The 13,707-nt window shown below is 41.7% G+C and overlaps 1 protein-coding gene across 1 annotated transcript in view; it reads left to right on the top strand.

Moving 5' to 3' along the window:
• Window positions 1-3,703, top strand: part of TPCN2 (two pore segment channel 2) — a 38,016-nt gene extending 34,313 nt beyond the window's left edge. The window contains exon 25 of the mRNA XM_079966854.1: window positions 136-3,703. Within this exon, the coding sequence (XP_079822980.1) occupies window positions 136-214 (79 nt within the window). The 3' untranslated portion in view covers window positions 215-3,703. The remainder of the gene's footprint in view (window positions 1-135) is intronic.
• Window positions 3,704-13,707: the final 10,004 nt, after the last annotated feature.

Here is a 13,707-nt window from a genome sequence, read left to right as displayed (position 1 = left end):
GCAAGCCCTAGGCTCTGTGGTTTAGACCACAGCGCCCCCCACATCCCTCATATCTAGAGTACATAAAGGTGTGCAAAATCTGCACTGAGACATTAGCTCTGTTGACTTCTAATGGCTCCTGTTTTGTCCTTCTAGGGATGTTTTGGAAGAACCTACAGAAGAAGAGCTAATTGAAAAACTTCACCAGCACCCACATATGCATCTATGTAGATGACACAGGTGGAAGCAGCAGTTTCTCCTCGTCATGCCTGCATGCAGGTTTTGTAGCAGAAGGAAAGATATCGGGAATCTTTCTGAAAGAAGTACTCTATATCTTTGATTTTATTTTTGAATGGTGCCTGTAGTACATGGTCTTTAAAGGTTTGTTTTAAACGGTTCATTTAAAACATTTTTTTTTAAAAAAATCCTAATTTGACTTTATTTTAAGTTGACTTTTATAAGCTTATGGCACTGTCACATTAAAAATACAGAACTTTAAAAATCTGGGAAATAATGTGACAGAGCAATTAAGTCTTTTAAAGAAGGGAAATGCATTAATGACACTGCACTTTAGAATGGAAACTGTGGAAGATGTAGAACTACTATGCTGGCTTGCTGCTAGCATTTAAAAACATAAACTCTGTAAGTTGGACTTTTTCTGTTATTTTTGTGTGTGTGATATGCCACGGACAATGCCTTTGATAACGGGGAAAGTTCTTGGAAAATAGCATCTTTTTTTCTTTTAAAAAAGTAAATATTTAATGCAAAAGCGTGAGGATTGAAACAAGACGCCATTATCCTGGGAATTCTTTTCCAATATCACCTGCTCCAAAGTGGTAAATCTATGACTGTGTATACGCACATCAAAAACGCAATCTTCTCCAAAATTCTAGGTGCTGTAGTTTTCCCCTTAGAGAACTGCATTTCCTATCATCAATGAATGAACTATAGAGCCCAGAATTCTTTGAGAGGAAAATATGCTTTGAATGTGCTTTAACGGTAAAGTGTATATACTACCTAGGTTAGAATGAAGAATAATGCAGTGCCAGTACAGCATCTTCATAGCAATTGCACTCAGTTGTACCTGTTGCTGGGTTTACACTGAAGCGCAGTGAGAACCGCAGACCTGCTCTCCCTATTTTAAATTCCCACACATGCCTTATTAAATGGATTGGCAGTTTCACAATAGTTGAGCATGATGGACTGTGCCTCCTTGTTGTTGTTGATATACAGATATATATATTTATATGCCTTGTTGCAATAAGGGAGACATGTGCATTGAAGCAGGCTTCTGTGCACATATGCCATGTCTTGGTTTGGGAAACCTGTGGGCAAATTTGATGCTCACCAGGTTTTTAGGAGGAGCCACCTCTTTCTTGCAGCATGGAGGAGAACACACAGCCTCATTTAGGCCGCTATCTGATCATGTGCAATGCCTTGTGGAACATGACTGCATCTGGATTAGGACCACTATGGTTTGTATATGGCAAGTAGAAGATGAGAGGGAGCACCCCTTTGCTCTTAGGGGTTTTGCTTTTACACATTCATAAAATTGTTAGACTGCCGAGTGCATGTTTCATTCCTAATTGTACTACCCTGCCATAGTTCTGGCTATTCCCATTAGCATCCTTTTGTTTCTCAGGGGTTTGGTTTTTTGCTAGAACGTTACATATGGGATCTTGAGGTTGCATGGAGCTATAACTTCCATACATTGCCATGCTTACGAAGACTGGTGCTTAAAGCCATGTTTCAAGTGTAGACTCTGAAGTTATTGGCAGTGTGAAATAAAACTTCTAGACAGCCTTTGGTATTTGGACTATTGCGTTGGTGTTGAATCCCATTAGACAAAGGTGAAACCAACATCCATTTTATATTAGTAAAATGAGAATTTGAGGCTGTTGTGCCATCAAATTTAAAAAAAAAATGAGAATTACAGTAGGAAAATCTCAGTGCTTTTAATTGTAGTAGTAGTAGTAGTCTAAATATCTTTCTTGGGCATTTAGACAAAATTCTTTTGTGCAGGAATGAGCTGTGGTTCCATCACAGCATGTGTGCAATACCTTGGGATGCGAGTCCTTGAAAGAGTCCTAAAAATACAGTTTTAGAAGTAAAAGTAGTTCATTACACCATGATACAGACCGCAGATGTTATGGAGACTATCCCTGCCGGTTAAGGAGTTCTGTGTTATGACACATTGCTTCTGATATCCATTCCTGTGATTCATTTAGTCAGCAAGAGCTATTAAATAGCCCCTTTCTGTTATTTCCATCATAAGGCACGCTCTGCCCCCTTTTCCCCATTCTCCTTGTGAATTTCATCTAGCAAGTAGATTCTAGATTCATAAGCAGTTCTAAACCAATAACCTCTTGGCCATTGCAATCCTGAATTTTTAATTTCTTTAAACTGTCTGCTGGGATCCTTTTTCCTCTTTAGACATGCTGTGCATAGCTTTGAGGGTTTAGTAACTTGGAGGTCCAGTGCCAGACCCCTGAGAGGTGCCACCTGTCCCCAAACCACAACCTGGAGGGCGGGGGGAGGTGTACAGAAAATTGGACAGGGAAATCAGAATGTGTTGAGTAACCTGCTGCACAAATTAGGGAAACTGGCACACCACGTTCATTCCTCAGGAAAACAGTTCCAATCTTTGCAGTTGACAAGCAAATGGAATTGTAAAAAAGAAGCAATGAGTAGTGATCTCTTTGTAGCAATTTCATATGTATGCGCCATTATACCAGCCCTGGGATTATTCCTGTCTTAGCATCAGTAGAACTCTTTCAGGGCAACATACATGTTCAGTACAGTCATATGGTAGAATACTTCCAGCCAGGGCTGGATTTAGGTTTGATGAGGCCCTAAGCTACTGAAGGTAATGGGGCCCATTATATGTCCAGCTGTCCTTTGTCAACAACAAAATTCCGCTGTTTTTTGTTTTGAATATATGCTATATGGTAATTTATGGACCTAATAGGTATCTAAAGTCATTTGCACATAACAAATGTATTTTATCAAAGTTTTTGATCCAGTACATCCAGTACATTTTCCCTTTACATTTTTTGGGGGCGGCCCCCAAGATAGTGGGCCCCTAAGCTATAGCTTGCTTAGCTTATATGTACATCCGGCACTGCACCACTTCAGACTGCACATAAAGGATTGCAGTTCTGAATGTTCCCCTCATACAAAAATAAAATAAAAATACGCCTGTGTGTACAAGGCTAGCGCATTGGGAATAACGAACATACCATAGCTGTCTCTGTGACATGCCAGATTAATGTACCTGGTTCTTCATTTATAATACACTCATGGGAACTTTGGGACTTTTTTTTGATGTTTCTCCATCTAATAATGGCTAGGGCATGTCTTAACTTAGTTTCACCTTTAGTTGTGAACAGTATGTCTCTGTAATTTTTCACCTTTTCAAATTACAAGTAAAATGGGCATTTTTCTATACTCTTAACACCAGTTGGGGCTCCCAAAAAGTTCCTCTTATGCAACTTTCAATAAAATAAAATAGTGCCATTTGACCAGTACAATGTGCCCAATATATCAATGCAACATACCTTTTATTCATGCTCTGGGATCTTTTATAGAAAAACCACTAGGATTGTGTATTTTGTGATTTTTAAAAATGCATTAAAAATTAAGTGTATCAATGCAAGTCCATTACTGAGAGCACAAGAATTTGAATGTAATTACTTGTTAATATAGTAAAATATTTTTGAAACAACTGGAATCCTCCCATTTATTTTGTGTGTGTGACTGCTTGTTTGAAATTGGGCTGTCTGAAATATTAAGCTGTCCTCTGGTTTTCTGAACATTTTGAGCATCTAGATTTTTGGGGGCAGTTTTATCTGAGGTGGGTTACTGTCAACCTCTTATTCGTGCATTGTTTAGTTCAACTGGTGTTGCCACATTTTTGCTTAAATTCCTGCCTTATGAGTCGGATTACACAAGCAAGCAACACAGTAATATTTGCTCATTCATTTTTTCTCCTGTGTTTCCTCCATGGAAATCAGGGTACCATCTCTTCCCCTGCTTGCCAAATCAACTATATCCTTAAAACATCCTTTGAGGTAAGTTAGGCTGAGAGAGAGTCACTCAGTGAGTTTTATTGCTGATCAGGGAATGGAAGCAAGGCTTTCCCAGTGTGGTGAAGGGCATACTGAGCTCCTGCGTTGCATCTGAAAGGTTCAAGGTTCAATGCCTCTAGTCAGAGTTGAAAATGTGTGCTACCTGAAACCCTGGAAAGCCATAGCCAATGAGTACAGACAGTACTGAGCTAGATGGACCAATATGCTGATTTGGTATAAGGCAGCTTCCTGTGTCCTAGTCTATATCGCATGGGCTCTCATTGGGGAATGACTTTGATAATGTCAGACCAGTGCAGTTATTTACTGTGCAGTGGTACCTTGGGTAACAGATGCTTCAGGTTATATCCGCTAACCCAGAAATAGTACCTCAGGTTAAGAACTTTGCTTCAGGATGAGAACAGAAATTGCACAGTGGCGGAGGGAGGCCCCATTAGGTAAAGTGGTACCTCAGGTTAAGAACGAACCTCCAGAACGAATTAAGTTCTTAACCCGAGGTACCACTGTATATCTAATGCACAGAAAACTACTCAACACAACAGAGTCTGACGAGGATGAGTGTTGTTACTTTTACCAGGAGGGAACTGATGAACTGTACAAGAAATGACAGTTCAAGGCCTTGAAAAGATTCATGTTAATGTTAGATTTGCAGATAACAAAACAAAATGTATTCAAAGAGAACCCCCTCCCTTTGTCAGCCATGTATACTTGAAAGTATGTCTCTGTTGTAATGGGTACAATATTGCTGCCTAAGGAAACAATATGGTTTTATAGTTTTGTATGCAATCTGCATGCAGGTGTTATAAGTTGTAGTCACAAAGTAGACCCATTGAAACAAATGAAGAAAAGCAGCAAGCCGTAGAGAGAGAGAGAGAGATGTTTGATTTTTGTTTGAATCCAAGGCTGTGGCTATGGGAGAAACAAGGCCTTCTGGGGTGTTAATGTTGTGAGCCCCTCCAGCATAGACACTTCTCATCTTGTTTATTCAACATGATCCTGTTGGCATCTGGGGGCATCTGATTGGCTCCAGCTAGATCGTCTCCCTCTCAGCCTTCGCACTGCTGAGATTCATCGACCTCTGGCTCCGACGTAAATCAGCGACTCAAGCTTGCTCACTTGAGCACACTTTACTTAGCACAGTAAACTGCACAACAGAAGAGGCTTGAGGCTGTAGATACATACTAAAACTAAGGATTTATTTTACATAAATCAGAACAAAGAAACATGTCGTCTCTCCTTGTTGTCTTCTCGGAGAGAGACTAAAAACAAAAGCAATACACAGAGCGGAAGTTCCGCTCACGGGACCCAGCAGTCTGTGCTAGAATGTAAACAGACATGTGACATGTAACAATCCCACATATCTGCAACAAAAAGTGGAATGGAACCTCCAACAGATCCATCCTCATGCCCTGTAGAAAAAGCTTGAAAATCATTATCAGTTTTTTATCATAATCTCCCCATCTACTTATGCTGGTCTATGACTGTAATAAAGATTTGATTTGATTTGACTCCTCATCTACTCAGAAACAAGGGTCATTAAGCTCAGTTATGCTGACTCAAAAGTAAATGTGCATAGGTATCATCTTGTACCAACATTGCTCTTTTCACTGTCTACCCCACTGTCATCTGGTAGAACAGAACAAGTTCAACCATGGGGATAGAATCTAGTGCAAAAGATGACATCTCCAACCTGTGTGTATGTCAGGCTGACATACCAGTGGTGTGTAGTGTTTCTGCATTTTCTGTTTTTCTTAATATACCAAAGGTCCCAATTCATAGCAGTCATGCAGGCATCCATGCATTTCCCAAGATGACTACACATCTGAAATTGACTGCAAGACAGATACCGGTATCCTATAATTCTGCAAAAGTAGACCTGTTAATCACAATTTCCATTTTCTCTTTCATCATCTTGGACTCCCAACTACTAGAAAATGGGAAACTAGTGAACCAGCAATCAGGTATGGCCAAAGAAAGGAACCTAGGAATGTTATTTATTTATTTAAATATTTATTTATTTATATCCTGCCTTTTCCCCTGACAGGGACTCATGGTGGCTTACAGCTAAAACAGAAACGTCTAGAAAACATATGGGGGGGGGACACACACACGACAATCTTATTCATGAAACCTTAAGAGGCTAGCGCCAGCTGACAGTTGGAATAAGAAAGAAAGGAAATATGTTAAATTGTTACAGTCTAGAAGACAGACAAGTTGACTTCCTAAAAGAGATATTTTGTCTAGTGAAAGAATAAACAAATGGAATCGCCCCCTCTTTTTTCGTTTGTCAGCGTGGAAGCTTGGCTAGATGGCTGTTCTCTTTCTGGTCCTGAAATGTACGTGAGAACTGTAGTGCAGGATTGGGTCCTGGCAGCTTGGGTTGCATTTCTATCCAGCAGAGGAGTGTGGTTTTGTTCCACGGAGATTTGTGATGCAAATCTGTAACACTATAGTGTTGAACTGCCACGGCCTTGGGTCATGTCAATATGGTGGTAGCTCTTTACAATAAAGATCTCATTGAGGTGAGCAGGAGAGCCTGTCTAACCTGTATTATTTTACTCAGTTACATCTCCTTTCTGCATTTTGGGTTGAACCGGTTCCAGCCCTAATGTGCTGCTGAGCTGTTGCCAGTGCGCTTTTTATTAAGCAATGGTCTTAGAAAGTAAAACCCGAGTCTTTAATGTGGCCTCTCCTACCTGTTTTAATACTGGTGAGAATAATCTTATATTTCACCAAACCTATGTGTATTTAGTTTCTGGCTTCCTGGATAATTGAGGGTTCCTATTAAAAAGGCCTGAACAATCCTTGCTATAGAAAAACGGCTCTAAAGACCTTCTCTGTTTGGAATTAAAGGTGAAGGTGTTAAACCCAGACAATAAAACTCAGATCAAAGTAGCCAACAGAAGGAGGCCACAAGAAGAGCAGATTGTCCTTTCGACTCCATCACATCACAGAAGGTGCCACCTCTCTCTTTTCGTAATTGAATTTCATGAAAGAGGCAAAGCCATTCTTTCGAAAGGTAATTCAATCGGGCCTCTGGCTGGATCGACAAGGAGAGCACCTGCTTTGTTTGCTTTAGATTTTGGGCTGCAGACCCTCCTGGCCTGATGGGGGTTGGCTAATCCACTACCCCAGCTTGCTGGGGCAGCAACAACACCTGTTGCCCAAGTGTGCTGTTAACCCAGTTCATATTAGGCAGGTTTTGGATTCTGTAACTATGCTGTGAAGGACGTTCATCCTTCCAGCTGTGTCGGTTGCAGCAGAGTTGAATAGCACAAGACCATAAATATTGATAATGGCTTTTTTTTGGTATGGCTATAAACTTGCTCACATGGGGGGGAAATAGAAGGCAGAAATGTCTGTTCACAAACTGGAATTATTCTGGGCATGATGTATCATATGGATGGAAAATATTTTCCAATACAAGTCTCATTTTATTTTGGGCCTGGTTGCCAGAGTCTGCCTCCTACAACTAGGGCCTGAGGGAACAGCCTGTAACCATGCTCACGCAAACATCGGGTGACAGTCAACTCAATTTTACTCCTAGTAGACCCATTGAAATTAATGGACCTAAATCGTAGAATCATAGAACTGTTGGAAGGGACCACAAGGGTCATCTAGTCCAGCCCCCTGCAGGAATCTTTTGCCCAACATGGGGCTCAAACCTATGACGTTGTGATTAAGAGTCTCATGCTCTATCGACTGAGCTATCCCAGCTGACAATCAAATACTACCCTTATTGGTTCAGATCCTGTCATGCATTTGACCCGTGTCAGCGAAATGATAGTTGAGGACTGCCTGCAAGAAAACAGAACAGATATTTTAAAATGCACACACAATGCTGTGCCCCCACATTATTCTTACTTCATTGATAGGCTCATCTCTAATACAAAGACTGCTGGTGGAAATCCTTGTTGCTTCCATAAATGCTTCTGTTGGTCTGTCATTTATGCAATTGTCACTGTCCCTATTCAGTGTATTTCAAGCATGATAGCTGCTCTGTAGGGCACTGCTTCATCTATGAGAACTTCTCGACTACAGCTACTTATGTTTGGGTGATTCAATACCAGGCAAATGTTCTTAACTTGGCTGGAGAAAGCCTGAATATTTTATCAGACTCTTTATCAATAGTTATTGGATACAATTCCTACCTCATTGCTAAATATGGAAAGTGGAATCCCCCATTGAGAGCAAACCAACTAATTCAAACATCCTGATCTACTATGCAAACTGGAATACAGTACAGTTATTCTTCAGATTGTGTCATGTATGTCTCAGCTCAAAGAAACGTATAGGGAAATGCATGGTTTAGGAGGAAATTATACAAGAATGCATATTATTGGTCAAGTTTAGGGGAAGTGACTACAATCAAAATGCAAATTTTCTGCAATTTTTTTTTAAAGGGATGGAATCAATAATGACTGAACACATCCAAAGCTAACACGAACTGGAAAGAGACTTATTCTTTTATTCCCTAACCCAGCATAGGTCCCATCAAGAAGGAAGTGCCTCTATAGGCCATATATATATGCTGCAATGCAGGGGAAGTACAGAAATATGGTAACTCAGAATGTGGTAATGGGTAAAGAATTCAGGTTCCTGAGAGTCAAAGTTTTCATTTTAAATAAGAAGCAGGTACCTATCTTTTAAAGGCATGTTTAAAGGTATGGGTGATGCTTTCTGAAATCTCAGAAGCTGTGCACCCATCTTTTCTAACTATTCTCCAGTCTCCTGAAGACACAGATAAACTGCCTTCCTTTGCAGACCAGCAGATTTATTTATTTTATATAAAATGTCAATTCCACCCTTCTGGTACTTGCACACTGTTGTGTAAGTCTGCTTAAGCAAAAACAACAAAACATATTGTGGCAAACAAATTTATTGCAGCACATTTGAGTCCATTTTGTTAAATGCATAAAGTGTTATGTCGGTTGGCAGATAGATATATTCACATACTTATTCCCCCCGCCCCATTTCATTGCCATTTAGTACCCCCCTGCAGCCTCTCTCTCTCACACACTGCTGTATCCCTGATGTGTATATATAGCCAAGCAAAGATAATACTTCCTGCATCTGATGAAGTGGAGTTCAGTCCATGGAAGCTTATGTGACAATAAATCTGCCGAAGCTTTTAATCTGCTGAAACTCTCAGCACAAAAATAAATCTTTATGCTTATATCCTGCAGAGTCATCCTGTTTGAGCAGGGACTTCTGCTTGTTCAGTTGAACTTCCTCTCTTTTCCTCTCCCCATGCACTCCCCCAATCTATTGTGGGGGAGGAGAAGGAGGAGAAATTTGATTGTGCAAGCACAAGTCTTTGCATGAATGGGACAACAACTTGATGGCTCATGCTCACGGTAGCTGCCTTTTGCTCCTTGTTCTGTTTCGATGCTGGGACAGTTTGTTGATCTTGCATGCCATAAGGATTACATGAAGAAGGCTCCTGAATGTTGGCATGCAAGGCTTCAGGCTTACATTGGTGTTGGAGGAAGGAAGGCCCTAGGCCTGTGTTTTTCAAACATTTTGAAGTGGGACTCGCCACGAAACTCACTCACCTCTCCACACATTGGATGCCATTTATTTTATCTTCCCGACATTCATTTCACACCCAAATTAGCATGGGTGTGGTTTCTAGGCACACTCACTCATCCGAGGAACTGACCAGACCCAGAACTGCTTAGCATCCACAAAGTGGTGGCCTCATGGGCCTTGAGATCCCACCCTGGAATCTGGCATGCATGGAGGGCACCACTTATGTGACAACCCACTTATCAGGCAACGGGGAAAAAGTACCCATTTGTTTACCCCACTGCCTGATAAGGGGGATGGACACAAAGGGTTCCCTTTTTCAAAAAGATAGAAAAGGGTCTCCTTTCCTCTCCCATCTCTTGCATACCAGGCAGGAAGGGAAGGATCTGGTCCCCTTTTCCAAATCTTTTTACAGAGGATGTCCAGTGAATGTGCTGACTCTAGTGTGCTTGATATCCTCTGTAAAAAGTTTTGAAGAAAGAGAAAGAGACCCTCTGGCTACCTTCCTGCCCCTTGGCCCACCCCTTCTCACCCCACCAGGGCAGTGGCAGAAATCTGCGGAACATCTTCTTCTCTTTCTTCTACATTTTACAGAAGTGGATGAGCTGGCCCAATAGCGTCTGTGCCTCTGGGAAAATGATGATGGCAGCCACAACTGTATAGACCCCCAGCCTGGAGCAAGGCGCTTGCTCTGTAAAAAGCAAAACAAAGAAAATAAAGGAAAGATGTTGTGGCGACTGCTGCCATTGGGGTCCTGTAGTTTGGGGTCCTCTGGACTGCAGGGCCCCAGACCAAGGTCTCACAGACTGGCCCTTGTGGTGCCACTGCAAGGAACAGGGTAAGGTGGAAATACTGTGGTTTATTTAACTCCACCCATCGGTTCAACTCAATTGAACCAGGGAATATCTTGGCTCAGACCTCACTCTTTTAACTACCACCTTTATTCTGGTTTTAAGGTCAGGTACTTCATATCTAGGGAAGAACATCATATGTCTAGATTTGTAGGCCTGAGGCTCTGCTTTGTTAGGTTTCTGGAAGCCAGAGTTTTCCCTGCCACTTGCTTTGTACTTTGCCGCATGGGGTTATTATTTCCCCCTCTGTTTTGAATGGTTGCCATAATGTTACTGTGCAAATACAATTATCAGAAAGCGCTCCGTGTTACAGAAGATACCCTGAATATTTCTTTAGGGTCACCTGGTTCATATTATTTATCGCCAATCATATGACATAGCAGGTGCTGCCTTCCTGTGATCCAAAAGTGCCACTGCAGTGAAAGGGTCACATGCACTTTGGGAGATGTCGCCTTAAAGTTGGTTCTGTCTTTAGCCAAGATTCTGCGGAATGCCAGTATGTTGTTGGCACAGACAGATCCCTAATTACTATCTCTTTTAAATACATTTAAAGTGCTGTGCAAATCAAAAAGTAATTGCGGTGCTTCCATGCAACAAAATAAAAACGCCTTTGCAACTCAAGTATTTCTGCCCACGGGGCATTTACCAGAAAGAATATTGAGAAATGTGGGTTTGATTCATGTAATTGGCTTTCTGCATTGCCGCCATGAAGGGCTTGTGCTGTTCTTTACATCAAAGCATTTTCACTTATCCTGAGTGCTCACTGAGTAGTAAAGAGGGTGGAGTTGTATTTGGTGCCAAACCAATTTTGGGGGTTGGCTGGCCACATAACCAAAGATCTGTAGATATGGAATTGCCTGTGTCTGTTGGGTCCCCCAACCTGAGCAGCAGTCTGGGCTTTGACTCAGAACTCATCACCATGAGATCCAGATCTGAAGCTGATCAGCAGATTGGGATGGGGGGGGCTGGATGCAGAGAACCCTGAATAGGAACCTCCAGAGTCCATACCTTCCAAGCCTGTACTCCCTGAGAAAATGTATGGGCAGCAAAAACGACTCCTGCCCTTCCCCCGCAGAATCCTGGGAATCACAGTTTACAATTACCAGTGTCTTTAACAAACTACAGTTCCCAGGGTTTGTTGAAGATGCCATGGACTTTAAATGTGTTTTGAATTTAGAAATGGTTGACACAAATTGTTTTCTCGGAACTTTCCATGGTGAAATCCTTTGGGCCTCTTATCTAGGACATTTTCACGGAGTTGGCACATCCATTTTGGAAGCACGGCAGTTTAAATTCTATCATGCAATTGTGCACTCACTTGATTGATTCTAGTTATAGATAGGTAGCCGTGTTGGTCTGCCATAGTCAAAACAAAATAAAAAAATTCCTTCCAGTAGCACCTTAAAGACCAACTAAGTTAGTTCTAGGTATGAGTTTTCGTGTGCATGCACACTTCTGAAGAATATCTGAAGTATCTGAAGAAATATCTGAGTATCTGAAGAAGTGTGCATGCACACGAAAGCTCATACCTAGAACTAACTTAGTTGGTCTTTAAGGTGCTACTGGAAGGAATTTTTTTTTATTTTGTTTTGATTGATTCTGTACATGTTCTACTTATTTCTGAAAGCAAAATCAGTTTGGTTACTTACCTGTGCTTCTTGTTGGAAACTATAGCATGCAGCTACAGACATGAGAACTGCCCCTGGAACAGCTAATTGCCTGGACATTCTCTTGGACTTATGGATTGTACTGATATGCCACAGTTGTTCCCAGATATCTAAATGTCAGGAAAGGATTCATTTCCGATCAGTGGACATCTAGAAATTTGTTGCTGAAACCCAGTAAGGTTCTGCTTTGTTTTAGTCCGTTGCACTATAGACTCTCTGGACAGCAGTAATCTGGTAGAATTGGGCAAGCATCACAGAACAGTAGGGGAATGCTGTGGATGTAGTCAATCTTGATTTCAGTAAGGCTTTTTACAAAGCTCCCTATGATATTCTTGAGAAGAAGCTGGTGAAATGTGTGCTGGAAGAGGTAACTGTTAGGTGGATTTGTAGCTGGTTGACTGCCTGAACCCAAAGAGTGATCACTAATGGTTCCTCATCAGCCTGGAAAAAAGTGACGTGTGGGTTCTGCCACAGGGTTCTGTCCTGGGCCCATTGTTGTTCGACATCTTTATATATGATTTGGCCAAAGGAATTGAGGGGGTGCTCATCAGATTTGCAGATTACACCAAACTGGGAGGGGTAGCAGAAGACAGAATTAGGATTCAGGATGGCCTTAACTGATTGGAGAAGTGGGCCCAAATAAACAGAATGGATTTCAATAGGAACAAATGCCAGGTTCTACAGTTAGGCAGTGACAACCAGCTGCATAAATATAAGATGGCTTGCCAGTAGTACATGTGAAAAGGATCTAGAAGTCTTAGTAGACCACAAGCTTAACAGGAGTCAACAGTTCTGGGCACCACAATTTAAGAAGGATGTTGACAAGCTCAAAGGTGTGTTGAGGAGGGCGACCAAGATGATCAAAGGTCTGGAAACCAAGCCTTATGAGGAACAGTTGAGGGAGGTGGGCATGTTTAGCCTGGATGAGAGGAGAGTGTGAGGAGATCTGATAGACATCTTCAAATATCTAAAGACTGCCACATGGAAAATGGAGCAGGCTTGTTTTCTCCTGCTCTGGAGTGTAGGACTCAAACCAATGGATTCAAGAAAGGAGGTTCTGACTAAAAATCAGGAATAACTTTCTGATGGAAAGAGCTGTTTGACAGAGGAATGGCCTCCTTCAGGAGGTTGTGGACTCTCTATCCTTGGAGTCTTTTAAACAGAGCCATCCGTCATGGATGCTGTAGCTGAGATTTCTGCATTGGAGGGGTTTGGACTAGATGATCCTCGGGATCCCTTCCAATTCTACAATGCTATGATTCTATGCAATACACCACTGATGCACTATTATTATGTCATGAATGTGTTGCAGAACACCCCTGTGATAAAACACCGGTCCAGGTGGTGGTGGTGGTGGTAGAAATACAGCTTCCCACTGGTGGAAGGGCTGCAGTAGTAGAGGACATACTTTATATACATAAGGTCACAAGTTCAATCTCCAGCATTTCCAGGTGGGGTTCAGAAAGTCTCCTATCTGAAACTCTGGACAGCTGATGCTAACCAGTATGGATAATGCTTAGCACTTTGGACCTGTGCACTGATTTGGTGTAGGGCAGCTCCCCATCTTTCAAATTCTTTAGCTTGCCTTCCAATTTG

This window comes from Podarcis cretensis (genome assembly GCF_951804945.1).
Source record: "Podarcis cretensis genome assembly, chromosome: 1".
Taxonomy (NCBI): domain Eukaryota; kingdom Metazoa; phylum Chordata; class Lepidosauria; order Squamata; family Lacertidae; genus Podarcis; species Podarcis cretensis.
This window is presented reverse-complemented; position numbering and strand designations above follow the sequence as displayed.